Below are 14,528 nucleotides of genomic sequence, written 5' to 3'. Positions count from 1 at the left end.
ACCAATGTTCAGGAGGACAAGTTCAGCCAAGCTGAGAGGGAGCTGGATGTCATGCTGTAGCCAGAGAGAGGTAAGAGATCCAAAGCAGCCCAGAGGTTTGCACTTTCCTCCCCACCGAGGCACGGAGGTGATGGGGCTGGGTCTCTCTCTGCAGTGAAATACAAAACTGAAAGGGGTGCTTGTATTTGGAGCAGAAGTTACAGCACACAGCTGGTGAGAGAACAAGTCACTTCAGCATCCAGAGCAGCCCTGGTGCTTTGGGTCATCCCATATTGCATGTGCCCTGGTGTTAGAGAGTCGGACAGACCTCCAGGCAGGCTCAGCCTCTGCCAGGAACAGGTTTGCAGGGCCCTGCTGGCCTGAAGAGCTGAGGCAGCAGCCAGACACTGCAAGTGCAGGGGAGCTGGTTGAGAGGGAAGGGTACCCACAGGATTTCCAGCAAGGTGAGCTCCAATTCGAGAGCAATGGAAGCCTGTTCGGGATTACCGGGTGTAGTGGGTTTAGTGCTGGCCAAATGCCAGTGATCCAGTAGAATTATTTACTCATTTCCTGCTAAGAGATATGGATTAGGAGGAGGCCAAAACAGGCTCAAAACTCTAAAGGGTTTAAAGACAACTTTATTAACAGAATTAAAAGAAAAGTAATAACATCAAAATAAACCTTCAGAAAGAACACTTCTCCTCCCTCAACACCCTCTTTTCTTTCCCACTGACAATGTAAAGAGACAAAATCTGGGTCTTTCAGTCAGTTTACCACTTCTAAAATAGTCTTTCTTCAGTTCTCTTAGGGAGAGGAATCTCTCTTGCCATGCCATGGAGATTCCTCCACGAGAAACAGTTTTCTCGTGGTTTTTAATTTCCACAAATAGCAGCCACCTAGAAATCTGCAATTGTGAAGTCCCTCCCATCTCTTGCAGCCTTCCCACAACTGAGTTCATGGGCCATGTCAACTTATGGGGTACTATTTTAAGGATGAGCTGTTCTAGCATAAAAGCAAAAGTTCTTTTCATCCATCTCTGGGAACAGAGGTTTTCTTCTTTCTATTCCTGGGGAAAGGTTTCTCATCTCTCTTTTTTCAGTATTCTCATTGCATTACAGATGAACAACACCTGCTTACTTCAACACTGGTGCCTCTGCTCACAGCTGTGGTTACAATGCTACATCCCCCCAATGCATTCCATGAATTACAGGGAAAAAAACAAAGTCTGATATATTAAACGTATCTTCACCAAAGCCTTACAAAAGAATTTCAGCCCAAGACTAAAGCATCTCCTCAATCCCCTCCCATCTAGATTTTGACTCGTTCTTCACTGACATCAATGTGCCATGTTGTTTTCACCCTTTCCTTTTCCTGATTCGGGAAAGAACTGGTGTTCATAGGTTCATTTGTTCTCAAGCTTTATCAATGGAAACAGTTTTTATTAATAATTCAACAGTTTAGAGTTCTGCTGCACTCAAAAGGTTGATCTGCCCCAGGCTCAGCATCAGAGAGCTCGCTCGCTGTGCCCCTTGCTGCTGGTTCCATCATCTCTGCCGACGCTGTGCGAGCCGTGCTGCCCGCCAGCTCTGCTCAGCGCTTTCCTTCGGCCTGGAGCGCCGAAAACAGGAAAAGCTGCTGCTGCTGATTTTGTCCTTCTGTCAGCAGCGGGCTGGCTAGAAGTGGCTAAACAAAGTTCATTGCGAGCCACGCCGAGGCAGCCGCGCACCGCTGTACCCGCAGCACTGATTCCGGCCACGCAGTCCCGGCCCTGTGGCCGGGCCTAGTCTGCTGTGGTGACGCCACTGCTGGCTTTGGCCACTCCTGGCCTTGAGGCCGCCCTGAGCGTCGACAGCGGGGCCACTCCCAGCGCTGGGCCCGGCCGCGTGGGTGCTCCCAGCGCTGGGATGGCCCCCAGCAGCACGGGCCGATGGTGCTCCTGGCAAAAAAGGACCGTCGGGATCTGCCGGAAAGGGGCCCCAGCCGCCCCACTGGGATAGGGCCCGGTGGGCTTCCCAGGAAAGGGCCAGTGCCACAGCAGAGCCTGGCCTGCCTGGTTTTGTGTTCAGAAGCCAAGAGGCCTTTTCCCGGGTTTTGCTCGATTTTAACCGCACTTTGCCGCAGAGGTGCGTTCAACTCTTTTTAAATGGTTGAACCGGGTGTCAATCTTCAACACTAGCCAGCTGATTGGCTCTTCAAAGCAGCCAGCTGATTGGCTCCAGCAGGTCCCCAGGGAGCCAGCCCCGCGGCCTCCCCCCAACTGAACCCCAGGTTCCGTTACACCAGGACACCAGGTAAGGGATTGCCTGCCCTGCTAGGAGAACCTGGGAATGGTCTGGTGGAAAAACATAATGTCTTCCAGGGACAGGAAGAATGCTGAAGCAGAGCAGATGTGCATAGGAAATAAGAGATTGACGTAACAGTGAGGCTGCTTGAGGCTGGCTTTGTGGAGGGGCTGTAAGCTCCAAGGACTGTGTTTCCCCAGGGGGACAGTGCCTTTGTAGGTTCCCACCAAGCTCAGGGCGGCTTTGACACAAAACAAGTGTGTGATCTGGGATGAGTGCACCTGATGGGAAATAGTGTCTGTCTCCCACACTGGTGTTCAGCTTATTCACCAAACATACCAGCTCCATAGATTGTGAGTGGTGTTGCATTTTGAAGAGCAAAGAGGAGATCTACTAACCCTGTCATCTCTACTGTTGATTCCTTAGGTGTGCCTGGCTGAGAACAACCCTACTTGCAGGGAGAGCCTTTTTCTGCTCTTCTCTTTGTGCCCCCTAGGACGAGAAGGGAAATTGTCAATGACATTAAGGAATCCTCCAAATTCTACCTTAAAAAAACCCTACCTATATATAGGGCCTGAAGGAAAGGAAGGCAGGATAAAAAACTCTGTTTTGGAGGCAGGGAGGTAGCTGAGCTCTGCTACAGTGGGTGATGGGAGGTCTCAGCATGAGGAAAGGGCTGCCGTGCTTCATGCCAAACCACTCCCAGCTGCTCCACCATGGCCTCATTAAGTGCTCCCAGCTCAGCTGGTGGTACTGACAGTCTGTAGTGTTTGGGAGGAGCCCAGTCCAACCTGCCAGAGGGGACAGCTCTGACAGCTATCCAGCAGTAAGGTGGGACAGGATGCAATATTCCCCTCCTGCAGCTGACAGCCACTTGAGAAAAACCTTCCCTGGCTCACCACAGCCTAGAGCTCTGCTGGAAATGGGCATTTATTCTGGGAAGGGGATAGTCCTATCACTCATGACTAGCATGGGGGTGGCCCTAAGTTTACAAGGACCTGCCCCAAGTTGCCTTTGTGGCCAGCAGAGGACTGAGGGGTACTGTGGCAAGGGAGGGGATGGTGATGAATAGACAGAGGTGTGAGGGAGGCTAGTGGGGATGAAAGAGAGGGGATGTTTTATCTCTGGGGATGAAACAGTGCAGCCCTAGCAGAGAAGGAGGCTGTTGGAGCCTGGCCCAGGCACTTTGCCCCCTAAAGAGAGCCCAGGTACACGTTTAACCTGGCTTCTGTTCAAGAACTGCTGTCAGGACTCAGATTAGCATGAAGGTTATTTTCAGTCAAATATTTCTACAGCCCACCCCTTTCCCCTCCCCACAGTGATTGAATTTCTTTTTTCCCATAGTGCTTTGGAAGAGAGGAGGAGAGGAACAAGGCAGGGAAAGGGGTGCCCGGGCTCCCTGTATGAGAGAGCTGCTTTGTGTCAATCAGCCCAGGACAAGGTAGCCCCACCTTCCGCAGGGGCCTGAGTCTCGCCTGGGCCAGGTGTCCTGAGCAGCTGTGAGGGCTGCAGGCATCCATTTCCTCAGTGAGAGGCAGGTACCCTGCAGTGATGGCCAGGCTGCTGGCCAGGACCTGCTGCTTCAAAGCTCTTTCTCGGACTCCCAAATGCCTCTCCGGGCTGGTGGCTGCCAGACCCTGGAGCCACGGGCCTCTCACTGCCTACATGCCTGAAGCCGTCGCCTTCCCCAGACCCAAGGACCACCAAGATTTGTACAAGGCATCAGTGGAGCAGAGTGACATCTTCTGGGGAGCGCTAGGAAGGAACCGGCTCACCTGGATCACCCCCTTCCACTCTGTCCAGGACTGTGACTTGTGCCAGGGCAGAATCTCCTGGTTCCTGGGTGGGCAGCTGAATGTGACAGGTAAGAAAGAGATGGATGTGGGATTGTACCAAGTGCCTGCAGGTGCTTCTATGTGTGCGACTTCAGCTCTGGGAACATGTCGGAAGAGCACAGAGTTAAAGGTCTGCAGAGAGGGGGATACTAAAAGGTCTAGTTGGTCCTGCAGTGGCTGTAGTGTAAGGTTGTGACTGGCCTTAAGGAAGCAACTGGGTTTCATTGGAAAGGTTGCAGCTGGATTGGTGTGTGCAGGGGGCTGGATTGCTCTCCTTCAGCCCCCATGGATCCCATAGTAGTGCAGTAACTCTGTCCTGCAGGACCATAGGCAGTAACACCGAACCCTGTGCATTTAGCAGGCAGGGTTGGTCTAGGTCATTCCTGTGCAGTGAAGGCAATATGTATCTATAGAAAGCAAAATACAGGAGAAGTGAGCCATACTGTCACCACTGTAGTGGGATGCTCTTCTGTGGACTGGGGCTATTGCCTTTGGAGGGCTGTCAGGGGAAGACACAGGGGCTGGTGACACTGTCCTGCTCACAGTGCTGTAGGTCCCCATGCTCAAAATATGAGACAGACCTCTGAGAAAATCAGATCTTATGTTATCTATTTGGGAAAGAGAGCAAGAGTTATTTGCCTTTGGGATTTGACATTTTACTCTTTCTCCTTTTATATGCATTTCTTTCTCTTCTGGAAAACTACAAATGGTCAGGAGGAAAAAGCTGGTATGCAAACTGGGGCTGCTGCATCATCCCATGACTTTAGCAGGTTTAAGGAAAACAGAGAGTGGAACAAGGCTTCTGAGGAAACTGCAGCTGCCAGCAATGTGGGAAACTTTACATGGAAGAACTGCAGCCAAAGCCTCAGCTTATGATGTCCCTGGAAAGCCAGGGGCTGTGCACTCTGTATTTACCCTGGCTCTTTTCCATCTTGGACAAATACACTCTGCAGCCTTCCAGTGCAGAGCTTCACTTTGTCCTACATTTCTTATTTAGTAGCACTGCCACTAAAAAAAACTGCCTTAGTTCACCTTGGAGGCAGCTGCAAGGCAGTGCTGGGTGAATGTTTACCAACACTCTGAGGAAACTGGGGATGTAACCTCTAAAGGGACTTAAGGAATTTTCTGCTGTGGACTGCATGAGGTCATAGTTAAGGAGGAACCTGATAGCGGGGATTGGCAGTGGTGAGGAGCATAACAGGCTTGGGATGGTGCTTGTGATCCCCTGGCTGGTATCCACAAAGGTTGCCCAAGGCTAATGCTGAGAAGACTCACACACAGCCCTGACTTTGACCTGAAAATGGGACTTCCAGTGCTGGCTTTATGAGAGGTAAGAGGTACTGAGGATTGCTCTATCAATGATACTGGGTTTTCCTTTCCAGTGAATTGTCTGGACCGTCACGTCCATGTAGCCCCAGACAAAGTGGCCTTAATCTGGGAGAAGGATGAACCCGGAGGGGAGGTACGGGTGACATACAGGTCAGTAATTACCCCTCAACATATGAGAGGCATATTGTAGCACTGCACAGGGCTGATCTGCTGTCATGTGAGGGAATGTATCATCCCTTCACACAGATCCAGAGTAGGGTAGCTGTTGGCTTGCTTGTGCTGGTCTGAAACTTCAGCCTACCCCCTGACTAAATCTTCCAGGCCCTGAGGAGTCTCTGCCCAGCTGGGGAGGCAGATATAAGCTTCTTGGGGCAACACTACAATACTTTTAGGTAAGACACACGAGAAAGTCATACATGTGCCTTCCCACCCAGGTTTCCGTTGTCTAAACTTCTGGGTAAGTGGTCTGCAAGAAAGGCAAATTCACAGCTCTAAATGTGTTGAGAAATCCCATGCACATCCTCATGTCAGCAGTGCTGCTGGATTTGGCTCTTTGGGGGGCTCTGCCTGTCCAGCCCTGCTAGGTTGGTCTGGGGCCTCCCACCTTCCAGCTTAAATTGCCTGCTCTCTGAGTCACTGCCAGAGAATTCACTTAAATCCCTCTGCACACCAAACAAGTCCCTCTGTCCTCTCTGGCTTCAGGCCTCACATGACAAATATGACCAGCCACCCCTGCCAATCCCCATCCTTGGAGAGCACTTCCATAAAATTACTCACTGATGGCCAAGCTGTGGTTTCTGGGAGGGATGCTTCTTGGGAGAGGCATCTTTCTGCTCACTGCTTTCCTACAGCTGTTGTTCTTGCTTGACCTCGGCATAGCAAAGCATGGGACCCTGCTTTGGGGAAGGATATCTAACTTCTCACATGTAGCCTCCAGCTGTGCAGGGTAGTGTGTCACACTGGTCACACTGGTTATACAGGTTGGTAAGAATGTGCAGGCTGTCATTGAGAAAGTCAGCTGAGGTGTTGTGGGTTTGCTGAGCCAGAGGAATTGCCAGTGGCTGTTGTACAGAACTCATTCTAATTTATGTCTTTTCCATAAATAGCAGTCTGTGTTAGAGACTGTCTTCTTTTCTTCCCACTGATTTTTACAGCTCTCCCATGGTCTTCCAGAGTGAGGAGGGTTAGGGTATGTAAGGATATAAGCTGTGTCCTTGTGACTCTGAGGCCCCCTACCTTTATGCACGCAGGTAAGATCTGTAAGAAAGTGTCTAACTGTGTCATTGTTTCTTTGGGCAGGGAACTGCTGGAGCTGACCTGCCGCCTGGGAAATACCTTGAAACGGCAAGGGGTGAAGCAGGGTGACAGGGTGACAATCTACATGCCCCCGTGCCCACTGGCAGTGGCTAGCATGCTGGCCTGTGCCCGCATCGGGGCTGTGCACGCTGTGGTGTTTGCTGGCTTCAGTGCAGAGTCTCTTGCTGACAGGATCCAGGATGGTAAGAGGCAGTAGGTAACAGTGATGTATTTCCCTTGGGGGACAGTGCTGAACTTGTTAGTTCAGAAGCTCTGGGGGGCTCAGGGTTATGTGGATGGCAAAGGTTTTCTGAGTGAGACTCCTCTCTGAGGGTATCCTGACATAATATATAGTCATGGAGCAGGTAACCCAATAAATGGCATGAGCTCACTAAATACCTTCCAGCCCATGGGATGAACAGGTTTTCTCTTCCATCCATGGGGCTGAAGGATTGGGATACAATGTCTCCTGTAAGGAGACGCAATACAGAAACGAATGGGAAACTAAGATGTAAAGCTGCTGTCCTAAATGAAGGACATGAGTACTAAGGGCTGAGAGACAGAGAAAGAGGTGAAAGGTCAGGGTAGAGCCAGACTGCTCTGTGACTGGTGGAGAGGGGCAGAGTTGCTTATGTGGCTCTTCTGTTTTCTGCAGCTCAGTCAGAGACGGTGATTACAGTGAACCAGGGGCTAAGAGGTGGCAAAATTATTGACCTAAAGAAGACAGTGGACCAGGCTGTTAAGCAGTGCCCTGGAGTGAAAAGGGTTCTGGTTTCCATGAGGACCAACAGCAAGGTTCCCATGACAGCTCTAGATGTGCCCCTGGAGGAGGTGAGAGGCTGCCCAGCAATTTTGCCACTTCTCCTGGGCGAAGTGCTTGCTCTTGGTGCAGGGACACTGGGTGGAGAGAGGATCTCGTCTTGCCATGGCAATTTTGCTGGCATTGACAGAATTTGGGGACAATGTCTCACATCAGCAGTGGCAGTCAGAGCTGCACACAAGTTCAGGACAGTCCCAGTAGCCATTAGGATGGGCAGCTGGTGTATCTTCCCACATTACCAGCCCTGTACTGTCAGGGACAGGCAGTGCAAGCCAGAGCACATAGCAGGGTGGACAGTGGCCTAGAAACACACGAGACATGGGCTGCTACTTTGTGAATCAAGCCTTGGGCTGCCACTGCACTGTCGCACAGGGTCTGCTGGTGCACCTGGCATGTGCCTGTTACCCATAGTACACAGGATAGCTAGGGTGCCAGCATGGAACACAACTTCTGAACAGGTGGGCCCCTGCTATGCATTTCTTCTGGAAGATGTTTGTGGGGAGCAGGGCGGCACAGGTGCTCAGGGGTGGGAGACTTGGGAGAGAGGTGCACAAGCAGGTGCACAGGGGAGGCTGTGAGACCCTGGGAGAACTGCTGTGCTCTTCCTGCAGGAGATGATGAAGGAGGATGCATGCTGTGAGCCTGCTGTCATGAACAGTGAAGATATGTTGTTTCTTCTCTACACATCAGGCAGTACTGGCAAACCCAAGGGCTTAGTTCATTCCCAAGCTGGTTACTTGCTGTTTGCTGCTCTCACACACAAGGTAATGAATCCCAGCCACAAAGTGCTCATGAGCCACCAGTTCATAGGCAGTGCAGGGAAGACATATGCTCCTTGTTGCACTATGAGCTCATCTTTAGCCAGTGCAAAGCCTCTGGGAAGCCCTCCAAGCCCTGGCAGACCACATCTGGCTACAGGTAGTGATCCATAGCTGGGTCTCCCAAATACATACTGCTCTGATCTACCTTCTTAGCTGTCATCTTTCATTGTCCTACACTAAACAGAAACATTTGATAGGATGCTCAGCCTTGCAAGAATTATTTCGTATTACTGAGTTAGGAGAAAAAAGCCAACTGGTTCCTAGAAACTGTAGCTTTTCTAAGTGTAACTACCCCAGCTCAGGTGGGAGATCAAAGGCAGTGCTTTTGGAAGGAGAACATCTGAGAATACCTGTAAAAGCTGCTGAGTGCCCTCATGACAAAGGGTCTATATCTGAAGAATGTGGGTCATCTTTGGGAAGAGGAAAGCCTTTAACCACAACACATGCCCAAAGCAAACTTATAACTGGATAAAAGGGCACTGAGCCCAGCACAGAGATGCCTTTGGCTGGAGGAGTGGTTGGAAGGAGCATTCCTATGACATACTATGAGGTCCCATGTAAGAGGGAGTTCTTACCTGAACAGTCCCTTAGCTTTGGGTCTGGCTCTTCCTCAGTGTGACTGCAGTTCCAGTAGTTCCTCAAGCCACACACCCTGTGACAAAGCAAGCTCAGGGCTGGCTGGGTCTTCTCTGTGAGTGCTGAAGGCTATACCTCTTGGGGTGTGTGCTAGAAGTGCCCTCAGCTTTCCTGTGAAGTAAGCTGTGCCCAGTGTGATGGGTGACCCTCTGAAGACCATCAGAGTAGGTTTGCAAGAGCCAGGGCTGTCATTCCAGAATGGCAGTGGAGGGGGTGAGAAGCATGTGGCCATGTTAGCTCCCAAGAGCACTGAAAACCTGGACAGAGGGCTGACACACTCAGATCCCTCAGTTGGATGGGCCGACTGCTGCTACCATAGCTCACTGCTCCTCTAAAAAGAGACAGAAGAACAAGAAGAAGCTTCCATCATGGCACCTTAGAACACTGGAGTTCCCAGATGAAAGTCAGCAGGGAGCTGCAGGAAGAAATGAGCGGGTCTGAAACTACAGAAATCAGAGGAGAGAGGAAGAAGTGATAGGCTAGTGGGAGAGTGGCCCCTAGGAAGCTTTCCAAGCACTGAGTAAATGAAATGAAGAAGAGTGCTTTAGGAAGCTGGTTGTGTTGCTGCCAATATGACAGCACTCAGCTCTGCCCTGCACAGGGTAGTCATCGTTCCTTCATCTTCCAGCCCTGCAGCCAAGGGTCTCATGAGGAATAAATGGGGCAGTGGCAAGAAAAGCTTCTTTTGCTTTCTGCCTGCAGGCACAGCACTGCACTCACCCAGCTGAGATGGAGCGATTCCAACTCCTGTGGGTAGGCTGGGGCTGCTCTGGGCCAAGGCATCACATGGTCCCTCTGCTTGCTGCCTCACTACTGTGCTGGGCTCCTTCCTGAGCTCAGTGGGTTTTGAGTCTTTACTGTCCATCTGTAGTCCAGCAGTGCTTACAGGAGGCTCATGGAATCCTCTGCCGCTTCGCCCTTGCCTACAACTCCTCTCCTTCCACATGGTCACATTAAGTACAGAGGCACCTTTTTTACCCAGAAGGTTCTGTTTTGATGCTACAGGATCAAAACATTGGATCAGCCTTGTCTAGATACCAGCAAAAGGAAAGAAAGGCTGTATCTCTCTCCACTGGAAAAGAGCAAATTTGGCTCTGGAGCTTTTTTTAAAGTGTCTGTCTCCTGCATCTTCAGTTTTGGGGTTTTTTTTTTACTTCAATTTTATTTAATTACTTTTTTTCTGATTTTTTTTTTTAATTCTTTGCAGGATGGTGTCCGTGCAGGGGTGGTAGGAATACAGTAACGTTAGGGCTGACAGAGAGCACAACTCCCTGTTGTGCCCCTTGCCATTAATGCAGGCCCAGGTGAAACCCCTCACTGCCTCTCTTTTCTTGTTCAGTATGTGTTCAACTACCAGGACAGAGACATCTTTGGCTGTGTGGCAGACATTGGCTGGATCACAGGACACACCTACGTGGTCTATGGCCCCCTCTGCAATGGTGGTACCACTGTCCTTTTTGAGAGCACTCCTATCTATCCTAACCCTGGTGAGTGAGGTGACTTATGGGAGCTGGGACATTCCACAGCACCCTGAGATCCACAGCAGGCAGGGAGCTGGTGGCTTGATGCCAGGACATGAGCAGCAAGGGCACTGTTGCCTCAGCAGCAGCCCATGGGATGTGCTTAGTAGAGAGCTGCAGGAGGAAGAGTCTTTTCCTCTGCTTAGGATGCCACTGCTGCTTCTCCAGGGGTGGGGCTGTTAATCCGTCTCCCTCCCTGCAGAAGGAGCAGTAGCAGAGCTAGGTGACATGAAGAAAAAAGGGCTGCTGCTCCTGAACTGTTCCATCATTCCCACCATATGATTAACTTGGCTGAGGGTCCTGGCACTGCTGGAGAGTCTTTGCTCTCACCTCTTCTTTCTCTGCCTTGGTGCTGGGAGGACCTGTGTGGATGCTTACTGGCCTTGTTTCCGTTCCAGGCCGCTACTGGGAAACGGTAGAGAGGTTAAGAATTAACCAGTTCTATGGGGCGCCCACTGCCATCCGCCTGCTCCTGAGATATGGCGATGAATGGGTGAAGAAGTATGACCGCTCTTCTCTTAAAGTACTTGGCTCAGGTAACAACATGGGCTGGGGCAGCAAATCCTTGAACATCACATTGTGCCTCTTCCCACAAATGCCAAGAGTAGCAGCACATGAGACCCCAGACTCAGAAGACTGCACTATTTCTGCTCTGCCCCCTTGTCTTTCCCCTTGCAGTGGGGGAACCCATCAACAAGGAGGCGTGGGAATGGTACTTCCGCGTGGTCGGCGAGACACGATGCCCAATAGTGGACACTTGGTGGCAAACTGGTGAGATGCATATGATTCCTTGCTCTAGCTTCTGCTCTCCCAGGCTTTAGGAGTGTCTTTCTGCTTTGCTGACAGTCTTGTATGAGCAAGGCTGTAAGGGCCCATGAGCGCCCAAACATAAAAGAGAAAAATGGCCTTTAAAGCTAACCCAGATAAACATGGGGATTTGAAGGCACATTTCAACAGATCCCTTCTGAATTATATGAGCGCAATCATCTTTCTGCAAAATTTCTTCCCCAGCTGTCTGGCAAAGCCAGCCCCAGCCTGTGCAGTGTGTAGTAAGGAAGAGGGCAAAGGCTGTTGGCCAAGCAGTGCTACTTGGCATTTCTCTTGTCCCTGACTTTGATGAGCATTACAGTTTCTTTTCCTTCAGAAACAGGAGGCATCTGTATCTCACCCCGTCCTTCTAATCCTGGAGCTGAAATCCTTCCAGGCATGGCTATGAGACCTTTTTTTGGGATCAGCCCCTCCCTCTTGGATGACAAGGTATGCTTATAACCTGCAGTCTAGGCTCTGTCTCAGACTCCTTTCCCTCAGGTACTTGCAATATGTACTTGCCAATGGGAATGGAAATCTGTAAGCATCTTTCCTGCTCATCTCTGCTAGACAGCAACCTTCCTTTCTAGAAAGGGACAAATGGGGAAACTGTTCTTCCAGCTAATGCAGAAATTGAGTTGTTGTCTACCTTGCACTGTCCTGACAAGAGAGACTGTATGTGTGCCCCCTGGCACATCTTTCCAGGAAGGACAGGGCTGGGCAGGGACAGCCGGTCTCCCTGGAGAGGCCTTGCATCCCACCACAGGAGTTTGTTGCAGATATGTGCTGGGAGAGATTAAGCCTGTCCTGTTGAAGTGAGGCACACAGGACCCTCCTCACTGCCCTCCCTGACATTTCCATCACAGGGTTGTTAAACAAGGAATAGCTAAACATCCCAAGTACCTTCACCTAGGATTACTAAAAGGAAACTGTTATACAGGGAAATGTCCTTCTGGAAAATGATGTCTCTGGAGCTCTTTGCATCTCACAAGCCTGGCCTGGTATGGCACGAACCATTTACAATGACCACAAGAGATTTCTGGAAACTTACCTGACTCCTTATCCAGGTAAGGAAAACATGTGGCAGGACATTTGCACGAGTTTGGTTGGGTATGGTTGGGTTTGCTTGCTGGGTTTCTGTATGGAGGCAGGATTCAGGAGAGCTGGTAGTGCTCCTTTGTTCTTCCAGAGACCCTCCACAGTCCTGAGGCCTTTCATCTCCCCAGGTCTGATATCACAGGACTGCCCCTCACCAACCTTCCCAACTGGATCACACATTGTTTTAAGGCAGTGGACTTGTCCTTCTGCCCTCAGTCTCCTTGAGCACACACCTCTTGCTGCATCTCTTGCAAACCCTGTCAGCCTCTGTGACTCACCCAGAGGCACTGAGCAAGGCCAAGAGTGTATGTGTCTTGATGTAATGTGAAGAGAAGCAGTAAGACCACAGGCACCTGCACTAGAGCGAAGTGCTCCCAGCACAGGGTGATGAGGCAGGCACAGCATTAGCCAGTACACTGCAGAATGAGGGCAGAAGCCTGATGATAGAGCAGGTACCAACAGAGGCAGAGGACTAACAAGGGAAGGTACGCACATTTACCCTGAGCAATTGAGGAAGAAGCAGAGTATATGGGCTCTGAAGCCAGCAGAGAGGAGGAGGGGAAATGTGGGAGTATGGCTGCTGAGCAGCTCACAAGCTCTCTCCAGCAAGTGACTATGGCATGGTTCTGGCTACTGCAGGATTTTTCTTCACTGGGGATGGTGCATATCGTACCAGTGAGGGCTACTACCAGCTAACAGGACGGCTGGATGACATCATTAACATCAGTGGACACCGGCTGGGCACTGCAGAGGTGGAGGATATTGTGGTAAGAGATGTGGGTGGGAGGTAATACCATCCAAACTAAAGCAGTCAGGAGCAAGAAGAAAGACCAGTGCTTGCAGATCTACTGAGGCAGGAAGGAAAAAGGGCAGAGGCTGTCTTAGGCCCTTCCTTATCTCCCTGCATTATTGTGGGCTGCAGCAGCCAAGTCAGGTCAGGGAAGCTCCAGGTGGCAGCCAGCCTGCCAAAAGCACTGAGTCAAACCCCTGCCCTGTTCTCTTCCAGGCTCACCATATGGCAGTGGCAGAGTCTGCTGTCATTGGTTACCCACATAAGATCAAGGGAGAAGGTAAGATGCTTGCTTTCCTGCCCTGAAACAACCCCTGGGGCTATGGCACTGCAGTGGGAAGTGGCAGCGGTAGCAATGCTGTGTCCACACCATACAGCATGTTAGTGGGGATCTCAGCACAGCTGTCACAACCTGCACCTGCACCATAGACCAGCTAGGCTTTGCATAAGGTGGCAGCAGCAGCACTTCTGTGTGGCCAAAAGCATGCATAGTTTTGGCTACAGAGCACCCCCTGAGGCTACCAGCAGAGGAGGACTCTCCTGGCACTAAGTCCAGGCAGGGTCTCAAGGGCATGGTATGCACCGTGGTCAGTAACCTGGTGGTCCTTCTACCAGGAGCCTACGTGTTTGTTGTGCTGAAGAAAGACAGCGGTTACACACAGGAGACTCTTGCTGCTGAGTTACGGGAGCTCATCTCAAAAAAGATCGCTAAGTACGCAGCTCCAGATTATGTTCAGGTAACACAAGCAAACTAGTCCAACAGCCACACTGGCAGACTGGCTGAGCCCTTTCCCTCAGCCTTGACTCTGCTCCCCCCATCACAGGTCACACACCGGCTGCCCAAGACACGCTCGGGTAAGATTATGCGGCGGGTGCTACGGAAAATTGTGGAGGGCAAGGCCAGTGAGCTTGGGGACATAACCACCCTGGATGACCATGAGGCTGTGCAGCAGATCATAGAGGGACACAAGTACCTTGTGGAGCAACAGAAGGGCCACTAGCTTGGCTCTGCCAGCAGCCACCTCCTCTTCATTCACTGCAAAATCAGGGAACCATCCAGAAAAGCCACTAAACAAGTGGTCGCCAGTAAGTTCTCAGATCATACCTCCACTCTAGTCTTGGAGTGACCTCTCACAACACAAGAGACCCTCAAAACCTGTCTCCATACACCCATGTAGACAGAGGAGAGAACATGACTCATCATGGGCAGAAGAGTAAGGGGAGACAAACTGTTTCATTCCATGAAAGCAGAGGGCAGAAAGCCCTCCTTGAGGTTCCTTGTGCCTTGCAGTAGCTGTAGAGCTGCAGGCAGGAT

At 50.9% G+C, this 14,528-nt stretch overlaps 1 protein-coding gene across 1 annotated transcript; it reads left to right on the top strand.

Annotated features, from left to right (window-relative positions):
• The first annotated feature begins 3,613 nt into the window (after window positions 1–3,613).
• LOC310911092 (acetyl-coenzyme A synthetase 2-like, mitochondrial) lies at window positions 3,614–14,404 on the top strand. Its single transcript, XM_083864296.1, has 14 exons — window positions 3,614–4,125; window positions 5,479–5,575; window positions 6,725–6,924; window positions 7,377–7,552; window positions 8,153–8,305; window positions 10,338–10,485; window positions 10,917–11,054; window positions 11,197–11,289; window positions 11,663–11,775; window positions 12,266–12,392; window positions 13,063–13,190; window positions 13,430–13,493; window positions 13,829–13,950; window positions 14,038–14,404. Exons 1-14 carry the CDS (start codon window positions 3,813–3,815, stop codon window positions 14,212–14,214), a joined length of 2,049 nt encoding a protein of 682 aa, XP_083720422.1. The 5' UTR covers window positions 3,614–3,812; the 3' UTR covers window positions 14,215–14,404.
• Window positions 14,405–14,528: the final 124 nt, after the last annotated feature.

This window comes from Zosterops lateralis, assembly GCF_965231275.1.
Source record: "Zosterops lateralis genome assembly, chromosome: 6".
NCBI classification, from domain to species: domain Eukaryota; kingdom Metazoa; phylum Chordata; class Aves; order Passeriformes; family Zosteropidae; genus Zosterops; species Zosterops lateralis.
This window is presented reverse-complemented; position numbering and strand designations above follow the sequence as displayed.

Excerpts from the sequence above, each read along its gene's own strand:
- LOC310911092 (XM_083864296.1), top strand. The coding sequence starts at position 3,813 with ATGGCCAGGCTGCTGGCCAGGACCTGCTGCTTCAAAGCTCTTTCTCGG. Across the intron at positions 6,925-7,376 it reads TGCTGACAGGATCCAGGATG|CTCAGTCAGAGACGGTGATT; the intron begins GTAAGAGGCAGT and ends TGTTTTCTGCAG. Across the intron at positions 8,306-10,337 it reads TTGCTGCTCTCACACACAAG|TATGTGTTCAACTACCAGGA; the intron begins GTAATGAATCCC and ends TTTCTTGTTCAG.